The sequence below is a fragment of the Panthera tigris genome, chromosome A1 (assembly GCF_018350195.1).
Source record: "Panthera tigris isolate Pti1 chromosome A1, P.tigris_Pti1_mat1.1, whole genome shotgun sequence".
Lineage (NCBI taxonomy): Eukaryota > Metazoa > Chordata > Mammalia > Carnivora > Felidae > Panthera > Panthera tigris.
In genome coordinates this window covers 1,629,641-1,655,493 of record NC_056660.1, presented here as the reverse complement: position 1 = coordinate 1,655,493, position 25,853 = coordinate 1,629,641, and the positions used below count along the sequence as shown (strand labels likewise).

The following is a 25,853-nucleotide window of genomic DNA, read 5'->3' as shown; positions in this document are numbered from 1 at the left end:
GCTTTCACTCAGCAGAGATTCAGCTATGTTGTTGTATGTATCCTTCCGTTCAATTGCCGAGGAGTTGTACAGATACAGCACAGTTTATCCAGTCCCCTGTTGATGACTTACGGGTTGCTTCCAGTTTGGGGCTATTTGAAATAAAGCTGCTATGGATAATTTGTGTACAAGTCTTTGTGTGGGCACATACTTTAGTTTCTCTCGAGTAAATTCCTAGAAGTAGAATGGCTAGATAGTATGGTTCAGTGTATGTCTAACTTTAAAAAAAACTGTCAAACTACTTGCTACAATGGCTGTCCCATTTTACATTCCATCAGCAGTGAGTAACAATTATTCCACATCCTCACCATCACTTGCTATGGACAGTCTTTTTAATTTTAGTCATTCTACTGGGTATCTAGTTTTAATCTGCATTTCCCCAATGATTAATGATTGACCATCTTTTCATGGGCTTATTTTTCATTTGTATACCCTTAGTTAAAATGTTTTGATAACTTAGAGTGTATCTTAAACAGTAAGTATGGTGCATTCTTCCAAGAATGTTGAGGATACATGTTTACCCTTCCTAAATCTCTGTGGATAACAGTAAATCTATACAAAATCTGTAGCAGTACAGAGAATGAGTGTATGTTTGGGTGTTGTGGAGGTGATGGCGGGGGCATATCAACATTCATGTATTATGGAGATTAACCCCACCCCAGCTTTACTGAGATGTAACCGACATCTAGCATTGTGTAAACTCATGGTATACAATGTGACCGTTTGCTACACGTATATGTTGCAATTTGGTTGCTACCACAGCACCAGTTAACACCTCCATCATGTCACATATTATCTTTTTTTTTTTTGCACTGAGAACATTTAAGATCTTAGCAGCTTTTAAGTATATAATACAATGTATTTTTTTAAATTTTTATAAACTTTCAAAATTTATTTTGAGAGAGAGAGGGAGAGAGAGAGTGTGTGCATGAGCAGGGGAGGGGTAGAGAGACGGAGAGAGAGAATTCCAAGCCAGCTCTGGACTGTCAGCACAAAGCCTGATGCGGGGCTTGAACTCACAAACCGCGAGATCATGACCTGAGCCAAAATCAAGAGTTGGACACTTAACCAACTGAGCCACCCAGGCGCCCCTATGATACAGCGTTGTTAACTGTAATCACAACGCTGTACATTAGATCCCCAGAACTTACTTATTTTCTAACTGGAAGTTTGTATCCAACATCTCCCTCGACCCCTGGTAACCACAGTGACCATGATTCTTCTCTCCGTTCCTACAAGATTGGCTCTTTTATTCCACATACAAGTGATATCAAACAGTATTTGTCTTTTTCCGACTTACCTCACTTAGCATAATGCCTTCAGGTTTCATTCATGTTGTTGCAAATGTCAGGATTTCCTTATTTCTCATGGGTGATCAATACTCTATTGTATAGATACTCCCCATCTTCTTTATCTTTTCATCTGCTGACAGACACTTAGTTTCTGCATCTTGGCTACTGTAAATAATGCTGCAGTGAATATGGGAGTGTAGATCTGCCTCTTTTTTTTTTTAACGTTTACTTATTTTGAGAGAGTGAGCAGGGGAAAGGCAGTGAGAGAGGGAGACAGAATCCCATGCAGGCTCTGAACTGCCAGTGCGGAGCCCGACTAGGAGCTTGAAGTGAGATCGAGACTTGGATGCTTAACCAACTGAGCCACGCAGATGCCCCGATCACTACTTGATTTTATGACCCACTAATATCCTGTTTTCATTTCCTCTGGATACATACCCAGAAGTGAGATTGTTGGGATCATATGATCATTGTATTTTTAATAGATTATTTTATTTTATTTTTTTTTATTATTTTTTCTTTTAAATATATGTTTTTTTATTAATTAATTAATTTTTAAAGTTTATTTATTTTGAGAGACAGAGAATGTGGAGGAGGGCAGAGAGAGAGGGAGAGAGAGCAACCCGATGCGGGGCTTGAACTCGCAAACCATGAGATCATGACCTGAGCCGATACCAAGAGTCAGATGCTTAATGGACTGAGCCTCCTAGGTGCCCCTATTTTTAACATATTTTAAATTTTATTTATTTATAGAGAGGGAGAACACAAGAGGGGGAGTGCAAAGAGAGAGAGAGAGAGAGGGGCGGGGGAGAATCCCAAGGGGGGTCTGCGCTGTCAGCAGAGAGACCGACACAGGGCTCAAACTCACAAACTGTGAGATCATAACCTGAGCCAAGATCAAGAGTTGGATGCTTAACTGACTGAGCCACCAGGTGTCCCTATTTTTAAAATATTCAAGAGTCTCCACATTATTTTCCATGGTGGCTGCACCAATTTACATTCCCATCAACAGTGCACAAGGGTTCCCTTTTTTTCTACATCCCTGCCAACACTTGTCACCTCTTGTCATTTTGATGACAGTCATTCTAACAGGTGTGAGGTGGTAACTCATTGTGATTCTGGTGATTAGCGACGTTAAACATTTTTTCATGTGTCTGTTAACCATCTGTATGCCTCCTTTGGAAGAATGTCTATTCAGTTGTTCTTCAGCCCATTTAAAAGTCTATGGTTTTTTTGTTACTGAGTTGTAGAAGTTCTTTATAAATTTTAGAATATTAAGCCTTATCAGATATGTGGCCATCCATATACCTTCCTCAGTAAAGTGCCTGTTCAAATATTTTCCTGATCCAAAAAACCCAAAAACCAAAAACCAAATTGGGTCGTTTTCTTACTATTAAGTTGTAAGAGCTTTTTTTATATTCTAGTCCCTTGTCAGATACGTGTTCTGCAAATATTTTCTATTTTGGCTTGCCTTTCACTTTTTTTTTTTTTTTTTTTTTTAAAGTAAGATCCACACCCAGCATTGAGCCCAAGGCAGAGATTGAACTCGCGACTCTGAGATCAAGACCTGAGCTGAGATCAAGAGTCAGACGCTTAACTAACTGCGCCACCCAGGCGTCCTGCCTTTTCACTCGTGTGTCTTTTGAGAAGCAAATGTTAATTTTGATGAAGTTCAATTTATCCATTTAAAAAAATTTTATGGATCATGCTTTTAATGTCGTATCTTAAGAAATCTTTGGCTAATCCAAAGTCACAAAGATTTTCTCCTGTGTTTTCTTCTGCGTGTTTATAGTTTTCAGTTTTATATTTAGGCTATGATCTATTTGAGTTAATTTTTCTATATGGTGTAATTTGTTGATCAACGTTAATTTTTTTACATGTGGATGTCCAATAAATCCAGCCCTGCTTGTTGAAAAGACTATCCTCTTTCCATAAAACTGTTTTTGCATTTTTGTTAAAGGTTAATTGATTATGTATGAGTCTATTTCCAGACACTATATTTTGTTCCACTGCTACATATCTATCAAAAGGAAAACTTTTAATGTCCACATTTCTGGAGTCACATACAACATCTGTTTTACCTGTTTATTTGAATATTTCCCTTCTACTAGTTTGGAAGCTATACATCCCATTTCAATTATTTTTATATTTACTAAACATTTTAGGCATTTTAACACATATATTTAACACATTTTAAAATTAATCAGTATCCTTACTCTCCTCCCAAACAAAGCCAAGGTCTTTGAATGCTTTATTCTATTACAACTTATATCTCTGCCTTAAATGTTACTGTAGTCCAGGAATTTCGTTTTATCTTGATTTTTAAAAAATCTACAATATAGGGGTGCCTGGGTGGCTCAGTCAGTTAAGTGTCTGACTTCAGCTCGGGTCATGATCTCACAGTTTGTGGGTTAGAGTCACCCAATTATATATGTAGGTTAGATCTTTTCACTACATCCTTCATGTCCTTTAATCTCTCCTATTTTCCATCACTGTGACCCTCTGTCCTGCATTCTGGGTAATTTTTCAGCTCTGTCTTCCAGGTCATGCATTCTCTCTTTATCTGATCTAATGAGCTATTTAGGGCCAACAAACTTTTTCTGTAAAGGGTCAAATAGCAAATGTTTGATGCTTTGCATGCCATATGGTTTCTATTGCAGCATGAAATCAGATTGAGCATGGCTGTGCTCCAGGAAAACTTTACTGCCAAAAACAGGTGGTGGCTCAAGCCAGATTTGATCTGCAGGCTGTAGTTTTCCAACCCTTGGTTTAAGCCATCTAACCTTTTTAATAGAGGAATTTCTAATTTCAATTATATTTTCATTTTTGGAAGTTGTATTTGGTTCTTTCCAATCTGCCTAGTAACTTCTATATTCTTTTATCACTTTACCATACTTAAAACACACAAGAATTCCCCACTATTTTGAATCTGATTTCTGGGATTGTATAGTGAGAATTTGGACAGTGAGGAAATCTGTGTTATTTGAGTTTTAAATTTTAGTTTATTATTACTTTTAAATTTTTTTAATGCTTATTTATTTTTGAGAGAGAAAGACAGAGTGTGAGTGGGGGAGAGGCAGAAAGAGAGGGAGACACAGAATCCACAGCAGGCTCCAGGCTCTGAGCTGTCAGCCCAGAGCCCGACGCGGGGCTCCAACTCAGGAACCGTGAGATCACGACCTGAGCCGAAGTCTGATGCTCAGCCAACTGAGCCACACGGGCTCCCCAAATCTTAAATTGTAGATAGCAAGTGTTTAAGTGTTTTAAGAGTTCAGATACCTGAGGATAACAACCACATTTAAAAAAAATTATCTATTTTTTTGAATCTATTTTGAATCTATTCAGTTCAGATAACAAAAGATATCTATATTGTCACTTAAAAAATATATATATTTTTTAAGAATTTATTTATTTTGAGAGAGAGATGGGGGGTGGGCAAGGAGCGCAGGAATCCCAAGCAGCTCCATGCTGTCAGTGCAGAGCACGACACGGGGCCTGATTTCATGAACCGCAAGATCATGACCTGAGCCGAATGCCAAGAGTCAGATGCTTAGCTAACCGAGCCACCCAGGCGCCCCAGGATTTCATTCGTAAGCAATCTCTACGCCCAGTGTGGGGCTTGAACCCACAACCCTGAGATCAAGAGTCACATGCTCCACCGACTGAGTCAGCCAAGTGCCCCTTAAAACATATTTGTATCCGATAATTAAAATATCTGTAGTCTCTGCGGTGCTGTCAGCACAGAGCCTGCTTGGGATTCTCTCTCTCCCTCTCCAAATAAACAAATTAACATTTAAAAAATATCTTCAGTCTTTGAAAATTGGATTCTACGGTTTCTTTTGTTGAGCATTCATAGTGCTTTATCTTCATGTATCCAGACTTTTTTCAATGTTTATTTTTGAGAGAGAGTGCATGAGTGGGGGAGGTGCAGAGAGATAGGGGGACACAGGATCTGAAGTGGGCTCCACGCTGACAGCAAGTGCCCAATGTGGGACTTGAACTCATGAACCATGAGATCATGACCTGAGCCAAAATCAGACAGTCAACTGACTGAACCACCCATGAGCCCCAAGACTTTCATTGCATTTAATTTTTAAAATTTATTTTTGAGGGGGAGAGGGGCAGCGAGGGAGACAGGATCTGAGCGGGCTCTGTGCCGACAGCACACAGCACGACGCAGTGCTGGAACTCACGAACCATGAGATCGTGACCCGAGCCAAAGTCAGAGGTGCAACTGACTGAGCCACCCAGGTACCCCCCCACCCCCGCCCTTTGTTTTTCATCGTGTGTTCCTGTCCTTTGTCACTTTACCTGAAGGCCTTGTTTGAGGCTTGTCTACAGCATACTCCTTCGGAGTGGGTCCAAGCCTGTGTCTCCTAGGCACCTGGGAGCAGCACCAACAGTTCCACTTTAAGCCCAGCTTTCAGCTTGGGGTTCCGCAGGCCACACACGGGTGATACATACTCTGTCTCCCAAACTCTGTGATTGAGGGCTTAAGGTTAGGGATTTTCCAGGGAGCTTTTCCCGTGTTTTGCATTCCAGGAGTGCCAAGGTGGAAACCGTCCTCTGCGGGGTGGATTCTTTTCTAGTTGACCCACTGCCAGTATTTCTTACTGGGAGTCCTGGCGTTATGAAGGGATTCTTTGATCTGACTCCTGACGTTTTGGGGGCCCCTGGCTGTTCTCTCTTGTTCCCCATGAATGGCTTCTAGACCCAGGATCTAGGCCACTAGGGACTAACTAGGACAAAGGCCAGCTCTTGCATTTACTCCTTTGGGTTTAAATTTTCTATTCATTGGAATCTCCAAAGAATTTCCCTTAAAAGTGTTTTTTTTTACTTATTTTAAGAGAGAGGGAGAGAGAATGAGAGGGGCAAGGGGCAGATGGAGAAGGAGGGAGAGAATCCCGAGCAGACTCACCCTGTCAGCACAGAGCCTGACGGGGCGCTTGATCTCAGGAACCACGAGATCACGACCTGTGCCAAAATCAAGAGCTGGATGCTTAACCGACTGAGGCATCCAGGCGCCCTAAGAATTTCCCTTTTTCTTGCCAACTCAGCCATGCATTTACAAGGTTTTTTTTCATTTTCTTATTTCCTTCCTCTTACCCCCCCTTCCCCCCCCCCCCCAATATTCAATTCACCACTTTTAGGAGTGCTATTCCTGGAGGAGTTTCCTTGAATATTCAGTCCATCTTACTGGCAGAAATAGAAGTAATAATTTCAGTAAGCAGGAGCACACATATGAATAACTGAAAAACTTAAGTCTGACCTCTTTATTTTTCATATGAGAAAACACGCTTAAAGAGGTAAAGTCACTTGTTCGAGAGTTCACAGTTAGTGGCAAGGCCATCAGCAAAACCCAGGTTGCCTGACTGCCGGCCTAGTCCTTGCCCATTCTACGAGCATGCCTCTTTGGCAAAGAATCCATGTAAAGTGTGGCACTTCCCATACAGCTGTGAGTTTACACGAGTAAGTACGGCTGTATTCATATGTGCATTCCTGCCATATGCTATTCCAAGCTTAGCAGCTTGGCAGATTCTACAGAATATGGCGGTCTTAATAATGATAAATATCCAGACAAAGTAAACTCAAAATCTCTTTTCATAGCCCTATGTTTCAGACCCTTCTCATATGCCCAGAATAGCCTTGTCTTATAATAATCTTGTCTTATAAAGCAAGCCTGCAATCTTGAGACTTGGGAAAAATCCCATGATACTTCTGCTAGAAGGGAGACTACATCCTGCCTTGACCAATGTTTCTACAAGGCCAACTCATACTAAGAAGGTGAACTGTTTGTAACATTTTAGAAAAGTTAAGGTTTTAAAATATAAGAGTTTCTTTTCTGTTCCGGTAGAACAGTGAGTTTTATAACATAGGCTCTATTCATGGAACAAATTAAGTAAAGTTAAGAGGCTGACTACATCAACTTTCACCATACATTCTCTTCAAATAAAAATGAATTCACTTTCCAAGGGAAGACAGTCGTTACTTATTTAGAAAGAATACGGTTAAGAGTATGAAAATTATTTATAATTGTAGATAAAATGAAGGCAGAAGAAAGTAACTACAGAGAGAAGATGAAAAACAATATACGTCGTTTTTGATAATTCTTTAAACAGAATCAGATTATGGCAAAGATTTTACAAAACGGAGTCTGTAGCACACTTGCAGGAGTAATGTGAAAATAAGACAAGCATGTAGATTTCTTTATCTTTCGTGCCACCAACAAGATTTTAAAAATCTGATGGGACTTAATAGTGTTGTACTCAGTGCCTGGAGTTGCCCCACGTGTGGCAGAGGCAAAGGGACGGGGCCACCCCCGCAGGTCCTTTATCCTCTGAGGTGACTCTTACCTCAAACAGTTACTACACATAATTTCCATGATGCCACACCTTTAGCGCATTTGAAAAACCCAATAAAATATCTGATTTTCTCGTTTTTTTCCTATTTTATTGATTTCAGTACGCTTTTAACACTTTTGTATGAATTATAAAAAAGTAAAGAGAAACCACACTGTATAATTACTGTTGTTCACTACACTCTAGTTGCAAATAAGATTCTTTTTCAAAAGTTGTATCATCTCCAGAAGCTGTTATATTAAATATTAAATGTTCAAAGGCTTCGGGACTTCTGATGGCAACATAACTCCCTTAAAGCTTGGGCAAGGAAGCACGATGTCAGATGTCCCCACAGTGGAGACAATTGCCAGTAACAACTGCCACAGAGTGATACAACTGTAGAGAGCAGAATTAAACCTGGAATTATTTCCAGTTGAACATTTAGCTCATTCTTGTGTTTTCTGTCACCGATAATGTGATCAATATATGTGTGTATGTAGCTCTTTGTCTGAATCTAGGATATGGACATTTTAAAGGTCTTTAATGAAGATTACTAAACATTCCCAACAAGGCATAGCACTTAGAGCTCCCACCAGAAGTACTTAACTTATAAAAGAATACCCATCTCATCTCATCCTTGGTATCCTAAAGAATTATCCTTTTAAAAAAATCATTGATAATTTTATAGCTTAATTTACATTTCTTTAATTCTTGGCAACGCTACATGATGCTTCATATTTACCACCGTACAGGAGACAACAGCTGTCCACCTTCCTGCATCCCATATGCTCTTTAAATCATTGGAATCTGATTTTGGCCTCCAGCAGCATACTGAGACCACGCGCCTCAGGGTTACCCACACTATCTTAATTGGAAACTCTTATGGCCTTTTTAGTTTTCCAGGTCCAATTAACCAATACATTTCCGATAATTCTCCAACATCCAACTCCCTCCCTTAAGCTGGGGAGACTATCAACTGTCCCCTATCAGTTTCTTGTTTTTTTGAAAGTGCTACCCCTTTCCCTCTGAACATGTTACAAACACAGTGTCCCTTACTCTTTTCTATTTAAAAAAAAAATGTTTTTAAATGTTTATTTATTCTTGAGAGAGAGAGAGAGAGAGAGAGAGAGAGCATGAGGGGGGGAGAGGCAGAGAGAGGAGACACAGAATCTGAAGCAGGCTCCAGGCTCTGAGGCATCAGCACAGAGCCCGACGCGGGGCTCAAACTCCCGAACCGTGAGATCATGATCTGAGCCAAAGTTGGGACACTTAGCCGACTGTGCAACCCAGGTGCCCCCCCTTACTCTTTTCAATCTCTTCTTCTTCTTCTTTTTTTTAAAATATAATTTATTGTCAAATTGACTAACATACAGTGTGTAAAGTGTGTTCTTGGTTTTTGGGGTAGATTCCCACGGTTCATCGCTTACATACTACACCCAGTGCTCATCCCAACAAGTGTCCTCCTCAGTGCCTCTCCCCCACCCTCCCATCAACACTCAGATTGTTCTCTGTTTTCCACTCTTCTTAAATTATTCTCTTGGAGCTCCTGGGTGACTCAGTTGGTTAAGCGTCCGACTTCAGCTCAGGTCATGATCTCGTGGTTCATGAGTTTGAGCCCCGCATTGGGCTCTGTGCTGACAGCTTGGAGCCTGGAACCTGCTTTGGATTCTGTGTCTCCTCTCTCTGTCCCTCCCCCGCTCATGCTCTGTCACACACTCTCTCTCTCAAGAATAAATAAACAAAAAAAATTTTTAAATGATTCTCTTTTGGTGAGCTGTAAACTATCCATTTTACTGGATTTCACTATCCATTAGACATTAAAATTTTTTTTTTTTTGGTCTCTCTCTCTCCTCCCTCTCCAAGATAATACTCACTTTAGCACCTACAAAGATGCAATCACTATGGAAGATCTTCTCTTATTCCTTAAGCATAAAGAAAGTTTTGTTTATATCTAGAAGTATGGAAGAACATCAGACAGCACTTTTGAGACCTTCAGCATGAATCTATTGTCCAATTTACTTCTAGGTATTTTGTAGTCAGACTTGCAAGCGATCTATACTCTTGTTACAAAAAAGCTGATATTCCTTTGCCTCTGCCCCTTTTGAAAGTTAAGGGGCAGCGTAGCATAGCTATGGATCCAAAGTACCTTCCCAAGCCCTACCATCTAAAAGAGAATGGCATCGTCAGCTGAAATGCTTTAATCCCGCATAATTTTACAAGACCCATTGCTTGGACCTAATTTTACTGTGAAAACTTTCCCTCATTTTCATATTGTTACAGCTGTGATTCTCAGTTTAACTTCACCCCTTACCTTCTACTCCTAGTAAGCTAATTGTATTATTATCCAACAGAACAGCTAACAGGGATGTATCAACATTGGAAAAGGTGATTGTGGTAGCTACTGTAATAGGTAACACTCGGTTGAAAGAGGCTGTGGAGGGAATCAGTGAAGACGTAAGCAAAGTAGAGAAATGGTTTATTACATTTTTAAAATTCTATTTTGTATATCTGAAATGCTTAGTACCTGGTATATGAAAAACATATGGAAGAAAGACAAGCTGAAAGGGAATTGGTATTTATTGAATACCTGCTATGGTCAGGAACTTGATACATGCTTATTTGTTGATAGAGATACAAGAAAGAAAAAAAAAGCAACGGACGGAATATGTGTGTGTGTGTGTGTGTGTACATATAAAATGTGTATATATATTTTACAGATATGTGTAATATACATTTGTTTTATATATTTTATCAGATTTGAATACATATATTACATATATCAGTAAAATGTTTAGATTGGATTTCCTGCGCTTTTTGTAATTTGCCTCTGATGGAAATCCCAAAAGAAGAGTTTCATGATTTTTTTTTTAATGAATGTTTTGGTTAAAGCATTATTGGAATATTCAGTTTTCCAAACTGGTAACTTCAAAAACCAACACTCACTTGTATATACAATTTCTAGTACCTTTGTTAAAAAAAAACCAAAAAACACCTTTCTATAAACTCTATGGTAAGACAGAAGTACACTAGACATTTATCTTCACGCATGGGTAAGTGTGATCTTGTGGTGGTAGGAAAAACACTGAAAGTAACAAACTCCAAGATCACATGTTGAGTAGAGATGAGGAGTGGCCCCTCACCATACACAGGTGTGGACAACAGAACTGAACTTCAGATACCGCCCACAGTCTCCCTGGTCAAACAGGAATCGCCCTTATCAAGTGCCTTCTGTGTCAGGCACGGTCTCAAGTGCTTTCTTCCTTCCTTTCTTTTTTTTTTTTTTTTAAGTTTATTTATTTATTTTGAGAGAGACAGAAACATCTCGAGTCGGGGAGGAGCAGAAAGAGAGGAAGACAGAATGCCAAGCAGGCTCTGCACCGTCAGCACGGAACCTGATGTGGGCCTCCAACCCTTGAAACCGTGAGATCATGACCTGAGCCGAAACCAAGAGTCAGATGCTCAACCGACTGAGCCACCCAGCTGTCCCTGTCTTAAGTGCTTTCTATGTATTAATGCATCTCTCCCTCTCAGTAACCCTATCAGGTAGGTCCTATTTTCGGTCCCATTTTACTGACGAGGAAACTGCGACAAAAAGATTAAGGAATGTGCTCAAGATAATGTAAGATGCAGTGACTTGGAAAAAAGGGTCCACAGACACTGAGGAATTAATTACAATGACCTCAAATGCAGGACAACAAGCTAAGGGCCAGAGCAAAGTAGTATGTTATGTTGAAGACACAAAGCCTCATACGCTCTGTTAATATGTGCGCCACATATTTGGAGGTGGCTGGGACAGCTAAGACAGCTTTAAGAGGAAACGTCAGTGATACAGAACCTTATTGCACAAGCTGTATGCTTGGATTAGATAGCTAAAACCAGTACTTTGATCAAGAAGACAACCCCCAGGTCTCCACCTGTCACCCCCAGGAATATTCATGGAGAGTCTGGTCTGGAGCAAGAAAACAAGAATTAGCACAACTACAGTGTGGGTGCCAAACCTGGCCCATCCCTGTTCTTGACCATCTAGTGAGCTAAGAGTAGTTTGTACGTTTTTAAATGGCTGGGAAAAATATTTTGTGACCCACGAAATTTATAGGACATTCACATTTCAGCGTCCAAAGCTGAAGCTTCAGAGAGGCCAGCCGCACTCGGTCACTTCCGTGTCGTCTCTGCGTGCCTGCCTTTGCAACACAGCAAGTGTAAGGTACAGCCCTGGAGCCCCAGCTCTCTACCACCAGGCTCTCCACAGAAAGAGTGTGCCGACCCCCTGGCTCAGAGAATCCCTGCACCAGAAAGCAGGCGGTCCATCAGCAGGGGACACCAGCAAGGCAGACTGACACAAGGAGACCTCTTCACAATCTGTGACCCAGGGAATGCTTCGGCGCTGTAGTGAGTGCTATCGACCCTCTGGCAACAGTCACCGCTCCCGAAGAAGCTCGCTTTGTGTTACAGATCAGCTTCCAAATGCTTACATTCCGGGGAATCCGGCAAAATTGCTCCTTGGCTTTCTGGGGTAAGTTGGGGGTAACCGGACCAGACAGGGGTGACTGTCTTGAGAAACAAGAGCCCTCAGTGCCTCTGGCTTCTCTGGGCTTTTTTGCCCCGGGCATACTCGCTGTCTTTCTTCCTAGACATCAGCTACATTTTGCTGATTGGATTCTTTGAACTTAGGTGTATTCACATGTGCCTCTCCTGCCTCACCTGCTTAGGCCGTAATCTTTCGCTCATCCAGAGGCGGTGGGCACTAAGCATGCGCTCTTCCCTCTGCCTGTGACACCACTGCGGCTCGCAAAACTGTCAGAAGGTCTTCTGGTCAAAAACGTACTCGTCTTTGGACTATAACCTTAAAACTTCAGTTTTTGAAACTAGAACATGGTCACAGTGTACTTTACAAAAGACAGGTTCCTCAAAAAGTTGACCTTAAAGGAAATTTCTGTCCACTGAGTCATATTATCCTACTCGTTTTCATTATAAAATTATTTTTTGTGTAAAATTAAGAGATACATTTTCACAGGAAAAGTTCACACCCAAGACACGATAAAAATTAAACGAAAAAATGCAGCAAACTATTATCACACAGAGTAAATAAAAATGATTTTAAAATGAAACCTTAATGACAAACACAGTACTCAAGTCACAAGATGCACCCATCATGCTGATATGGACGATGCCTTACAAGAAGGCACTCTTGTTTCCCGAGGACAGATACACATGGGAAGCAGATGCGTTCTGCGGCTTTCCTGGCCTTTTAATGCAAGCCAGCTCACTAGGCAGGCATAGGATTCCTCCTCTCATCTGGCTTATCCAGCAGAGCATACAGAGGCTGACCTTGGAGACTTGGAACGGGTCGAATACAGCTCTCTTTGTGTGAGTTGACTGTCAGCGTGCCTTTTTTTCTGAATTGTTTGATGTTTTGGCACTGAACAGCTAAAACCTTAACCCAAAATTTGGCACTTAAAAGAGTAATGCATTTCTACTTCAACCAGTTAAAACAAGTTCATTTCATCTTAAGTTAATTCTACAAAAACAAACTAAAGTACTGAAAATCCCGGAATGGATATTCAATATTCTAAACCAGACACTGTTGCTTTTCGATGCAGTGCGTAACCAAGTAATAATAATAATAGCTCCTCAGCACTGAGTATGTGCACTGAGCCCCTTCCGTGGGCGTGCACATAATTTTAAGTTAGTTTCAAGCTCAAACCACCTCCCAGGGTAGTACGCTCGGGAGTGACAGAGCGAGGGCATGAAGCCAGAGGCTGGCTGACTGCCACTACGAAGAAGTTACATTTGGTGGTAATGACAGCAGCGACCTTTCCGCATGCACCACGTCACATTTACTCTTGTAATATCTCCTTTAAGATCAGCATCAGCGGGGACCTTGTCAGAAATGCAAATTCCTGGGCACGGCCCAGACTGGTTCAGAAATGCTGGGCTAGGAGCTCGGCAGGCTGTTTTCACAAGCCTTCCAGGTGACTCTGACACGTGCTCAAATTGGAGAGCCACCAAAGAGGATGGGCGCCGAGGCTCATTAAGCAAAATAACAGCAAAAACAAGGCTGCCGTGGGACCAGCCTGATCCACAAGAAAGGAACATTTTCTTCTTTTTTGGAAATTTTGTATGGGTGAGAGAGGAGACAGTGAGCACGCACTCACGTGTGAGCGAGTGGGGGAGGGGCAGAGAGAGAATCTCAAGCAGGCTCCACGCTCGGTGCCTGACGCGGGGCTCGATCCCAAGACCCTGGGGTCATGACCCGAGCCGAAATCAAGAGTCGGATGCTCAACTGGCTGAGTCACCCAGGCGCCCTTAAAAAAGGACAATTTTCAAGGACTCCTGCTAATCCTTTCAGAAATCGCTATTTCACATATTGCGATATGTAAATTCCTTATGGTCCTCTTTCCCGGGCAATACTTGAAAAAGTCTAGTTGTAGGCACGGCATTTACTTTAGCAGCTTAAGGCTGGCCTCTTTTGCATGCATTTGGGAAATCATTCCTTTCCACTAACTGACCCGTGGGCCCAACCCGGACGGAAGTGCCAAATATTTCCACATAAAGACAGAAATGTGCATCTTGAGGTCTCACACGTAGAGGTGGAAGATGGTTAAGACGGGGGCCTGTCACCTGTGGGGTTACAATAACTAGGCAAGCGGCCATATGCACACGGTGAGTGGCGGGGAGACCGCCGGAGAGGGTGAGGGTGCATTCGCAGCGTGCTTGCTGGATGCTCTGAAAGGGCCCGTGAGGGGAGGGGAAAGAGGAAGTGAGAGGCATCCACAGCAGGGTTTGTTCAGACTTCAAGGCCAGGACAGCCTGCACCGTGGCCTGTGCCACGAGCTGGAGAAAAAAGGCAGAAGACGCGATTCTCGGAAAAGTGTTGCGGTGGAACCGGCAAGGTCACTGAAAGAGGCATCGAATTCGGGCTGCAGGAGCGAATGAAGAAGTCTGGGATGCCATGTAACTCAAGGGACCAGGAAATAAGGAACAAAACGTCAAATGGTGGGGGAAGAAAGCAAGCAAGCAAGGACCCTGAAAAGGAAGTATTTAATACTTTAAACTTGTGCCAAGAGAGCCAGGCAACATGACACCCAGCTTGTAAAAATGTGTCAATAACCCAGTTTCTACTCCAAAATTCCCTCCTGTGAGGATAAGGCGTATTTGTGCACTAGGACTGACTATTTGTGTTGGACTGAAATGGAATAGATGAGAGAAAGGAAAAATTATTGAACAAGAAAACAGCAGGGGGTGAGGGCCAGGGCCAGGGCCAGGGCCAGGGGGCGAATTTGGAACGGCAAGGCCTCTCCGTCTCTGCGCTCGGTTGTCAGATCCCGGGCGGCCTCAGCTGTCTGCCTCTGCTACCCTGACCCTGACTGCGGTGGAGGCGCCAGGCCCAGCTGAGGCGCTGCATGTGTTCTGAGACACGGTGTGGTTTAAGGAGTCTCACTGGGGAGAGGTCACCTCGGGAGGCTGAGCAAAACTCTTGGTGTCGGGGGGTCTGGCCCCTCAGTGGCCTCTGAGGCACACCCTGATCCTTCCGATGTTTGTGAGAGGCAGACGACGGTCTGGGCAGAGTTTCTTGGGGTGGAACTGGGGACGCTGTCCTCTGGGCTCTGCTTCAGCACCAACCAGGCACGCCCTGGCATCCTGTTAGGAGGTCCTGATGTTTCTGAAGCAGACTTCAAGCTGAAGACATCCGGGTAACTCAGGCTCAGGTCTAGAGGCTAACACTGGCGACATTCTGCAAGCTTGTGAATTACCAGAGAAGGCTCTGAGAACTTAATACAAGACTGCTGGGAGTCGTTCTGGGAGGGACTGGCTGGTGACTCTGAACTTCAGATTTTGATTTTTTTATAATTACTTTGTTTGAATCTCACACTAAAAAAAGTTGATTTTTTTTTGAGAGAGGATGTGCATGTGTGGGGGCGGGAGGGGCAGACAGGGAGAGCGAGAACCCTAAGCAGGCCCCAAGCCCCCAGCGAGGGGCTTGATCTCACAAACCGTAAGCTCATGACCTGAGCCCAGATCAAGAGTCGGAGGCTTAAGTGACTGAGCCACCCAGGCGCCTCTGAGTTTAAGATTTTTAGAGGGAAGTGTAAAAAACTTAGAAGATGGTGAATCCATCTTTAATAAACTTTAATAAAGAACTTCGATCAACACTTAGCACTCCGCTAGGGTTACCAAGACAGTGACTCCTGAAGGGACACTCAATTTCAAGAAAAGCTCCTATCACAGGCCGCCTGCTTCCTAAGAGCAAGGATGAAGCAGCAGCGGCGAGACGTCTGCTGAACCTTCCACGTTCCTCTCAGCTGATGCCCACAGGCTTGTGTGCCGACCCTTCGCCACTAGGGACATTGCTGGTACATGCAAGTCCACGATCCCTCTCCACAACTCCCAGTTCCAAAGAGCTCGGAAAGCCAAGTTTTCAGGTGGCAACATGTAAACTTCATGGGCATAAACCCCGACTTGACCTGAAGCTATTTTTAGCCATTTTTTAACCTTAGTGTAATTACCCATGTGTTTTCCCGAATCAGTAACAGTTCTGATTGTGAGGTGCACCCCACGGGTATTATATATGGGTAAAGCACCACAGAAGGTTTCTAAACTCCAAAAGATGCTGAATTCCACAACACGCTTGGCCCCACAGACTTTGGATAAGAGGCTGCAGGCCTGCATGGCCGTCGCCCGCTTATGAGAACTGCTGGGACAGATCTTTCAGACCCAGGACTCAGTTAAATCCAACCCCAGAGAGTTGAGCGAACACACTGAAGCAGGGGTGGGGCAGGGGTAACAGAGCGGAGGCCACATCTGAGGGTTAGGGGACAGTATGGGAAGGTCAACGCCCATCACGATCACGGGGGGCTGACGAGGTAGGAAATGGCTACTCCTCGACGCGGCAAACTGCCCTTGGCGTGCGAGGGACACAGACGGCAGGCGGCAGCTGCTACTTTCTGAGGCCGTGGGTAACTACTCCTGGGACCTGAGGGTAAACAGGCGAGGACTGTGAGGTTCAGCTGGGAAAGCCGGACTGATCCTCAGAGAATCAAACTCTCTTGCCAGAACGAGATGCCCCTGATGATCGTAACTGCTTAAACCCATCTGGCCAAGCAGAGCTCAGCTCTCAGGAAAGAATCTTTGTCCCAGCTGCAGTTTGTATCCCCAGGAAAGTCAGTAGCATTCTCAGCAGCGCCTGAGACCTGTGTGTCCTTCCAACTAGATTTTAATTTCCCTGAGCACAGGGACCGTGTTTTACTCATCCCTATGTCTCTGGCACTTAGCACAGTATTTATCTGGCACCTGGTATGCATCTAATAAACGTTTGCGAATGAATGAAAGGGGCAGGGGCACGGACCCGGGTCACGTCTGCAGGACAGTGCTACGTACAGATATGAGAGAATGTACATGTATTTACACATCCCAATTTAGCCTTTATTTTTCCAATCCGTTTCTTTAAAACCACCAAATTTCTACTAAGTTTAACTTATACTATTCCTCTGACGTGGACAGAGAAGGCAGATTTTGATGATGAGGAAAACGGGAAGGAAAACTTAACAACCTTGTTACTAAGTAATGCTGTGACAAGTGGTCGAAGTCAAGGAACTGAGCGATGCAAAGAAATTTAGAAATCACTTAAAGCCTACGGCGTTTATGTGGCTGGTCCAAAGGGAGACGGCTGTCGTGATCAAGACAGGAACTAGAATCATGTCTCCTAATGCCCAGACTGGCACGATTTCTACACTAAAGTATACTCAGCACTGCCAGCATTCTAGAAGGCCATCTTACTTCTCATTGCACTGCCCTAAAAGGTAAATTAACAAAATGTAACACAGTAAAACCTCATTAGCATGGACATCTATGGTAATCTATTCAGCATGACCTTATTTATTAACCACTTAGCAGAAACAGATATGCTTACTGAAGAAGTAAAATCCACTAACATTCACCATCACTCACATAACAGAATGCTTACAAAATTAGTTGGAGGGAGTGAGGTTTTACTGCGTACAGAACAAAAGGCATTCTTTCTGATTATTCAAGATGTTGAGGCCCGTGTGCTAGACGTCTGTCAAATCCAGTGCGCCAAGGAAACAGGAAGTACTCACCACTGCCGGCACTGCCCTCTCTTCTGCTGCGGGAGCCTCCACTGCCATCTCTGCCGGACCTTACGCGCTAGAACAAGAAGATGAGTTTAAAAGAATAAATGATATTCCCTTGAAGGTGAATACAAGTAAATGCTGATTTTTTTTTAAAAGCTTATTTATTTATCTTTGAGACAGAAAGAGAGAGAGAGAGAGAGGGAGGGAGCAAGGGAGGGGCAGAGAGAGAGGAAGGCAGAATCCCAAGCAGGCTCCACACCGTCAGCGTGGAGCCCTACGCAGGGCTCGAACTCAAGGAACCGTGAGATCGTGACCTGAGCCAAAATCAAGAGTCGGGTGCCTAACCGACTGAGCCACGCAGGTGCTTCTAAATGTTGATTTTTTTAATTAACATTACTGTGTAGCGCTTAAGGCTTACTGCTCCTACTCTCCTAAGAGCTGGGTGCACATTGCTCCTTACCTTGATTCTATGAGAGAAAAGACAAAGTTGTTCTGTAAACAAAGGGTTCCCAGCCTGCCCTCCACCAGGGTCCTCAGGTCTTAGTAAATACCCAGGGGGCACTTCCACTCAGGTGCAGCGTAACCACTGCTTATAAAGCAAATATGCTCGTGAGGTGAAAGTTGAGGTCTTAGACCCGGGGGGGGGGGGGGGGGGGGGAGGGGAGGAGGGAACCTACCAAAGGGCTATATTCTGTGTTAGTTTTACTCTGTAATGGCTGGACTTGAACTATTTTGGGAGGAAAAAAGGTAAACTTTGAAATTCAACCTCTATAATAAAAGAACTATTAAAATCTCACAAAATACTTAAGATCTGCTTAATAGCCCACTTTCTTAGGTACAAGCTTACCCTTAAAACATAAGAAATATCTTCAAGCTGTGACATTCTTAGGTTTTTTGAAGCAATTTACGGTTACTCTGTGTTTTGCTTAGGAGTTATACTTTTTGTATTGACACTGAATCTGTCTCAAGTCATACTGCCAGATTCTCATATGCCTAATGCTGTGTTTAGAGAGACAGGGTAGTTAGTGAAGAGAGTCACACAGCTTTTGATAATTATTTACTCCACAACTAAATTAAAATTTTAAACATAGATTGGTACCTTATTTAGATCTTCAATAATATAAGCAAAATTTCATATCTGATTCAAAAGACAAATTATTTATTCTCCAGTGAATTCTGAATGATCAGATCACAGATTAGAGGTTACTGACATTGTGATCGGCTAGGAAGAAAAAAAATTTCAATAACTCAAGACTCATTTCTCTAAAATGAAACACTCAGTACTTTCAAATGTATGTAAATATGCCCAAATTTTTTCTGTTAAAAAGAAACCTCCCTTGAAACCCCATCTCTCCCCTTTGCCCCTTCTCTTGAAAATCTAAAGATGATATAACAAAATAGAAATTTTAATGTCTGTAATCAGATTTTATTTCAAAACTTGTTTTTCATCTTTCTGAAGATTATTTCTAGCGTATCCAAAAGACCTACACAATACTAAAATGAACTCATAGACACAAATGCCTGTGTGACCTGAAGGTTTTTCAAATCAAATGTGAGAAAAGATCTTGCAGTTGCTTTAGTGACCATACGTTTAGAACAGGACAATTTAGGAAAGTGAGCACTTTCCACGATCACCACATTCTTCGCCCCATTCCACCTGTTCCTTGCTCCCATCTAGAACTCCCCAATCTTGTGGCTCTCGTCCATCTGTTCCTAATTAATCCCCTGAATACTCACCTTATTTCTAGCCTAGAAACACCCCAGCACTTTTTTTTTTCATTTTTTTTTTTAACGTTTATTTATTTTTGAGACAGAGAGAGACAGAGCATGAACAGGGAAGGGGCAGAGCGAGGGAGACACAGAATCTGAAACAGGCTCCAGGCTCTGAGCGGTCAACACACAGCCCGACGCGGGGCTCGAACTCACGGACCGCGAGATCGTGACCTGAGCCGAAGTCGGACGCCCAACCGACCGAGCCACCCAGGCGTCCCGAGAACGTGGGTTTTTATTCTCTTGCAACTGGACACCTATTTGCTGCTGAAAATCAACGACCTCCACCACCCTGAATCTTGCATACTCTCTCTCTTCTCTAATCTTTGGCATTTCGGCTGATGTTTTTCTCTTCCTTTTTGTATTTCGATTGCTCAGTCTTCAATTCCTGCTCTTCCCATTTGTTCTTTTCCAGACACAGAGTTGTTTGGCAGAATGCCTGGAAGCTGATTTTTTTGTGTGTTCAGTGAAGAAGAAACATAAAACATCTTTAAAACACAGCAATTCTATGAGGCCCCCAGCTCCTGGGGCCAGTTCACACTGCGCCAGGCCCACAGCAGCCAGACACGCACAGTAGGCCCTTCCTGCCAGTTCACACTGCGCCAGGCCCACAGCAGCCAGACACGCACAGTAGGCCCTTCCTGCCTGTTCACACTGCGCCAGGCCCACAGCAGCCAGACACGCACAGTAGGCCCTTCCTGCCTGTTCACACTGCGCCAGGCCCACAGCAGCCAGACACGCACAGTAGGCCCTTCCTGCCTGTTCACACTGCGCCAGGCCCACAGCAGCCAGACACGCACAGTAGGCCCTTCCTGCCTGTTCACACTGCGCCAGGCCCACAGCAGCCAGACACGCACAGTAGGCCCTTCCTGCCAGTTCACACTGCGCCAGGCCCACAGCAGCCAGACACGCACAGTAGGCCCTTCCTGCCAGTTCACACTGCGCCAGGCCCACAGCAGCCAGACACGCACAGTAGGCCCTTCCTGCCTGTTCACACTGCGCCAGGCCCACAGCAGCCAGACACGCACAGTAGGCCCTTCCTGCCAGTTCACACTGCGCCAGGCCCACAGCAGCCAGACACGCACAGTAGGCCCTTCCTGCCAGTTCACACTGCGCCAGGCCCACAGCAGCCAGACACGCACAGTAGGCCCTTCCTGCCAGTTCACACTGCGCCAGGCCCACAGCAGCCAGACACGCACAGTAGGCCCTTCCTGCCTGTTCACACTGCGCCAGGCCCACAGCAGCCAGACACGCACAGTAGGCCCTTCCTGCCAGTTCACACTGCGCCAGGCCCACAGCAGCCAGACACGCACAGTAGGCCCTTCCTGCCAGTTCACACTGCGCCAGGCCCACAGCAGCCAGACACGCACAGTAGGCCCTTCCTGCCTGTTCACACTGCGCCAGGCCCACAGCAGCCAGACACGCACAGTAGGCCCTTCCTGCCAGTTCACACTGCACCAGGCCCACAGCAGCCAGACACGCACAGTAGGCCCTTCCTGCCTGTTCACACTGCGCCAGGCCCACAGCAGCCAGACACGCACAGTAGGCCCTTCCTGCCTGTTCACACTGCGCCAGGCCCACAGCAGCCAGACACGCACAGTAGGCCCTTCCTGCCAGTTCACACTGCGCCAGGCCCACAGCAGCCAGACACGCACAGTAGGCCCTTCCTGCCAGTTCACACTGCGCCAGGCCCACAGCAGCCAGACACGCACAGTAGGCCCTTCCTGCCAGTTCACACTGCGCCAGGCCCACAGCAGCCAGACACGCACAGTAGGCCCTTCCTGCCTGTTCACACTGCGCCAGGCCCACAGCAGCCAGACACGCACAGTAGGCCCTTCCTGCCAGTTCACACTGCGCCAGGCCCACAGCAGCCAGACACGCACAGTAGGCCCTTCCTGCCTGTTCACACTGCGCCAGGCCCACAGCAGCCAGACACGCACAGTAGGCCCTTCCTGCCTGTTCACACTGCGCCAGGCCCACAGCAGCCAGACACGCACAGTAGGCCCTTCCTGCCAGTTCACACTGCGCCAGGCCCACAGCAGCCAGACACGCACAGTAGGCCCTTCTTGCCTGTTCACACTGCTCCAGGCCCACAGCAGCCAGACACGCACAGTAGGCCCTTCTTGCCTGTTCACACTGCGCCAGGCCCACAGCAGCCAGACACGCACAGTAGGCCCTTCTTGCCTGTTCACACTGCTCCAGGCCCACAGCAGCCAGACACGCACAGTAGGCCCTTCTTGCCTGTTCACACTGCTCCAGGCCCACAGCAGCCAGACACGCACAGTAGGCCCTTCTTGCCTGTTCACACTGCTCCAGGCCCACAGCAGCCAGACATGCACAGTAGGTCTTTCTTGCCTGGCCAACAGCCCAGTGTTTAGAATTGCTCACTGATGGCACTAATGAATACACAGTGTGTAAAATATTCCTCTTAGCACCAAGGGGAGAACAGTCTTCTTTTTCCATAAAAGTTCCAGGAAGAGAAGAAGTTCTCTGAAAAACCAGTCTAAATAAATACATTTCTGGCTTTAACTCCTTTAAAATAGGAGTTAGGGGCTCAGGGAGATACACTATCCTGGCTCCCATAAACCTGAATCAATTTATCTCTCTTTCTTAGGTCTACATAAATCCTTTCCCATTTTAAACAATTTTTAAAAATCCATGACCTGATTTATATCTATTTCCTGCCCCCCTCCCTTATATCAGATTCCATATCCTGAGCTAGTATTTGATCATTTGCGTGATGACCCTGTGGGAGCATTAACTCTAGACAAGTGCTTTTCAGACTTTAGTGAATATAAAAATACCTGGAGAATTTGTTTAAAAACACATACACAGATTCTTGAATTTAACTCTGGGGTAGGGTTTCAGTAGGTCTGGGATGGGGCCCAAGACTTTGTAATTCTAAGATGTGCCCAAGTGATTCTGAGGCTGTACTAGCCGACAGACCATGCTTGAATAGCACTAGTTTGAGACCCCCATCCTAATCAAATTATGGAGTTCTGCTTTTGCCATTTTAATTTACCGACTTTTTGAGTGCAGAGTAAGTAAGAACTATATATCAGCTGAAAATAATTATCTGGATCATCTGCTTCCCCTACTTTTCATAAGGTGGTAAGGCACAGTAGTTAGGAACCTGGATTTGAAGCCTAGGGCTGCCCCCAATAGCCGTGTGACCTAGAGGAAGGGACTTAGCCACCATGGTTCTCAGTTTTCTCATCTGTTAAAAAAAAAAAGTAATAATGAAACTATACCCAACATCCTAGGACTACTGCAATGGTTAAGTCAGTTAATACACATAAAATGTTCATAACAGGGCCTGTATTCGTCATGCACTCAGTAAGCGTTAGCTGTTGCTATTTTACTGTCTCGTCAAGCAGATGTTATCAAGTAGAATTGAAGGGGAAACTGTAACCAGAACCACGAAGAGTGCTAACATCATTCACAAACATTCATCCAGCCTCTTCACTTCTTTTCCTTCCTGCTGCCAAACTTCTACCATTATTAGCACTTCCAGAGGAAAGGAAGGGACAAAGACTGGGGGTCCACTTTGTTTTCCTATCAGCAGCTCCAGGTAAAGATTTGATGTGATTATCTCTGATATCCCTGCTTTCCTTTTGTTTTTAATGTTTATTTATTTATTTTGAGAGAGGGGGGCAGAAGGGCAGAGAGGATCCCAAGCAGGCTCCACACTGTCAGCACAGCGCCCCACACGGGCTCATTCTCCTGACCATGAGATCATGACCTGAGCCAAAGTCGAGTCCCAAGCTTAAAGGACTGAGCCACCCACGTGCCCCTTCCTGCTTTCAATTACAGGTCTGTTTCACAAACTGTCTCCAGTTCACAATATGGAAGTGCTCTTCTTCAGGAAGAAACAACAAAATTAGAGTGATCATAGAGAGTTACCGACTTTATTTTATTTATTTTTTAAAAAAAAAATTTTTTTTTTAACGTTTTTATTTATTTTTGAGACAGAGAGAGACAGAGCATGAACGGGGAGGGGCAGAGAGAGAGGGAGACACAGAATCGCAAGCAGGCTCCAGGCTCTGAGCCGTCAGCACAGAGCCAGACGCGGGGCTCGAACCCACGGACCGCGAGATCGTGACCTGAGCTGAAGTCGGACGCTTAACCGACTGAGACACCCAGGTGCCCCGAGAGTTACCGACTTTAAAAAAGATATCTAACAATGCATAAATGTTTAAAGAAATCAAGACATATCTACCTGTATAATAGTAGATTGTATTATGCAGACAATTTATGTAACAATTTATGTAACAATAATTACATAAAGAAATTCTAATTACATGGAGAAATGTTAAGTTTCTGCATGGGGGCAGATTCTAAACAAGAAACACACACAAAAAGTAACAAGTTTTAAGTTCAAATTTAGAAAAGGAGAGTGCCCTTGATTCAGAAGTTTATTTACTATACTTTGCTTCGAAACTAATAGTGCTTTATGTACTATGCAAGCCAGGAAATAGAATGCTCTGCCCCACGGGCTCACAATTCAAGAAACACAAACTGAAATTGAACACACAACGATTAAAAGAGAAATTAACTCTCAAATAGTGAGAATTCTTTTAGTCTCTTCTTCCTAGGACCTTTCTTTTCCACTATTTTTTCTCCTCCACTTTGCATTTTTTTTGTATATCATTTTTGAGACAGAGAGAGCAAGTGTAGAAGGAGCAGAGAAAGAGGGGACAGAGGATCCAAAGCAGGCTCCGAGCTGTCAGCACAGAGCCGGATGCAGGGCTCGAACTCACGAACCATGAGATCATGAGCTGAGCCGAAGTTGGACACAACTGACTGAGCCACCCAGCCACCCCTCCACTTTGCATTTAAAAGCAAAACATAAGTGACAAAGATTTAATGAGGAGTACCAAAGAACAGAGAAACTGATTCCAAGGGCACTGAAAACAGAGTACTTTGTGGATGAGGGCTGTGACTTTCACTTTCAAGTAAGATTAAGCAGTAACATTTAAGGGAAGATATTAAGAAGAAGCTATAATGAGAAAAGACATCTAACTGACCTTGGGTTTTATACAGATTACAGTGAGAGCAGTGACATAATATTACCAAAAGAGGCACTGCTCAAGCACACTGAGACATTAGTAATTAGAGTGAATAAGTAAGAGAAACACTGGATGATCTAAATTCATCAATAGTAACTCATATGATTTTACTAAAGTACTTTTTTTTTTTTAATGTTTATTTATTATTGAGGGACAGGGAGAGACAGAGCATGAGCATGGGAGGGGCACAGTGAGAGAGGGAGACACAGAATTTGGAACAGGCTCCAGGCTCTGAGCTCTCAGCCCAGAGTCCGACATGGGGCTCGAACTCGCAAACCGAGAGATCATGACCTGAGCCGAAGTCGGATGCTTCACCGACTGAGCCACCCAGGCGCCCCACTAAAGTACTCTTAATTAAGTCATTAGGGAATTATTTTAGTGAGGACAGTGCAAGGATGTCAGATATATGAGAGAAACAGATAAAAGTAGACTATACTCAACGAATAGATAAATATTTTGATGGGAGAGGAATCCATCGGCAGAGTACTCATCACAAAGGAAAAGCAGTCTCAGTGTAACTCACATATTCATTCATAGTAGTAAGAACCAAGAGTCCGCAAGAATATTAGCCCCGTAACAGCCCGAGCAAGAAAGAGTTTGACACCCCAGACAGAGGATGCATACAGGAAGGAGGGCGAGGGAAAAGAAAAAGCAAAGGGAGACAGGAGGTCAACGTAAAGGTGAAGCGCTGTGAAGACCAAAACCAGAGCACGATATCGACCCGATGCAACCCAACATGGGGAAACTGGGCGAAAAGAAAATCATGCAGAAGCAACTCTGCATCTGTTTAAAGGGGCCATGTTTTGGTCTTTATCCCTCAAGTTCATTCCCCAGGGACTCCCTGGAATCGGGGTTTCCTACAGCTGGAGTTAGGATCCCTTGTGAGCTGGCTGCAAGACAAGTCCCAGGAGTTCAAGGCAGCTACTTACTGTGTAAAACGAGCCTGCACCAAAGTCTGCTAAACCAGAGATGGTAACACACATGCCAGTCGCCCTGTTTAAGGCTGTAAGTTGTGAGGAGTGTATTACGCACGAGCCATAGTTTGCCTTTTTTGTGTGTTCTCTGTTCAGCATCAACTTAAACTCCTGATGGTGAAACGTCAGAAGTCTTAAGAATGTGACCCTTTCCACATACCTCCATGGATCTATACTAAGTAACTTTACAACTAATTCAAGCTGCAAAGAATGTTCTTGGTTTGAGATATATACTTCTTTTGGATTCTTCTTAATGGGACAAATTGAGCAGTGATTATGA

The 25,853-nt window shown here is 44.2% G+C and overlaps 1 protein-coding gene across 2 annotated transcripts in view; it reads right to left on the bottom strand.

Annotated features, from left to right (window-relative positions):
- IFT88 (intraflagellar transport 88) overlaps positions 1-25,853 on the bottom strand; it is a 131,919-nt gene that overhangs the window by 6,158 nt on the left and 99,908 nt on the right. For both annotated transcript variants that reach the window (XM_042977811.1, XM_042977735.1), the window contains exon 24: positions 17,767-17,833. In XM_042977811.1, the coding sequence (XP_042833745.1) occupies positions 17,767-17,833 (67 nt within the window). The remainder of the gene's footprint in view (positions 1-17,766; positions 17,834-25,853) is intronic.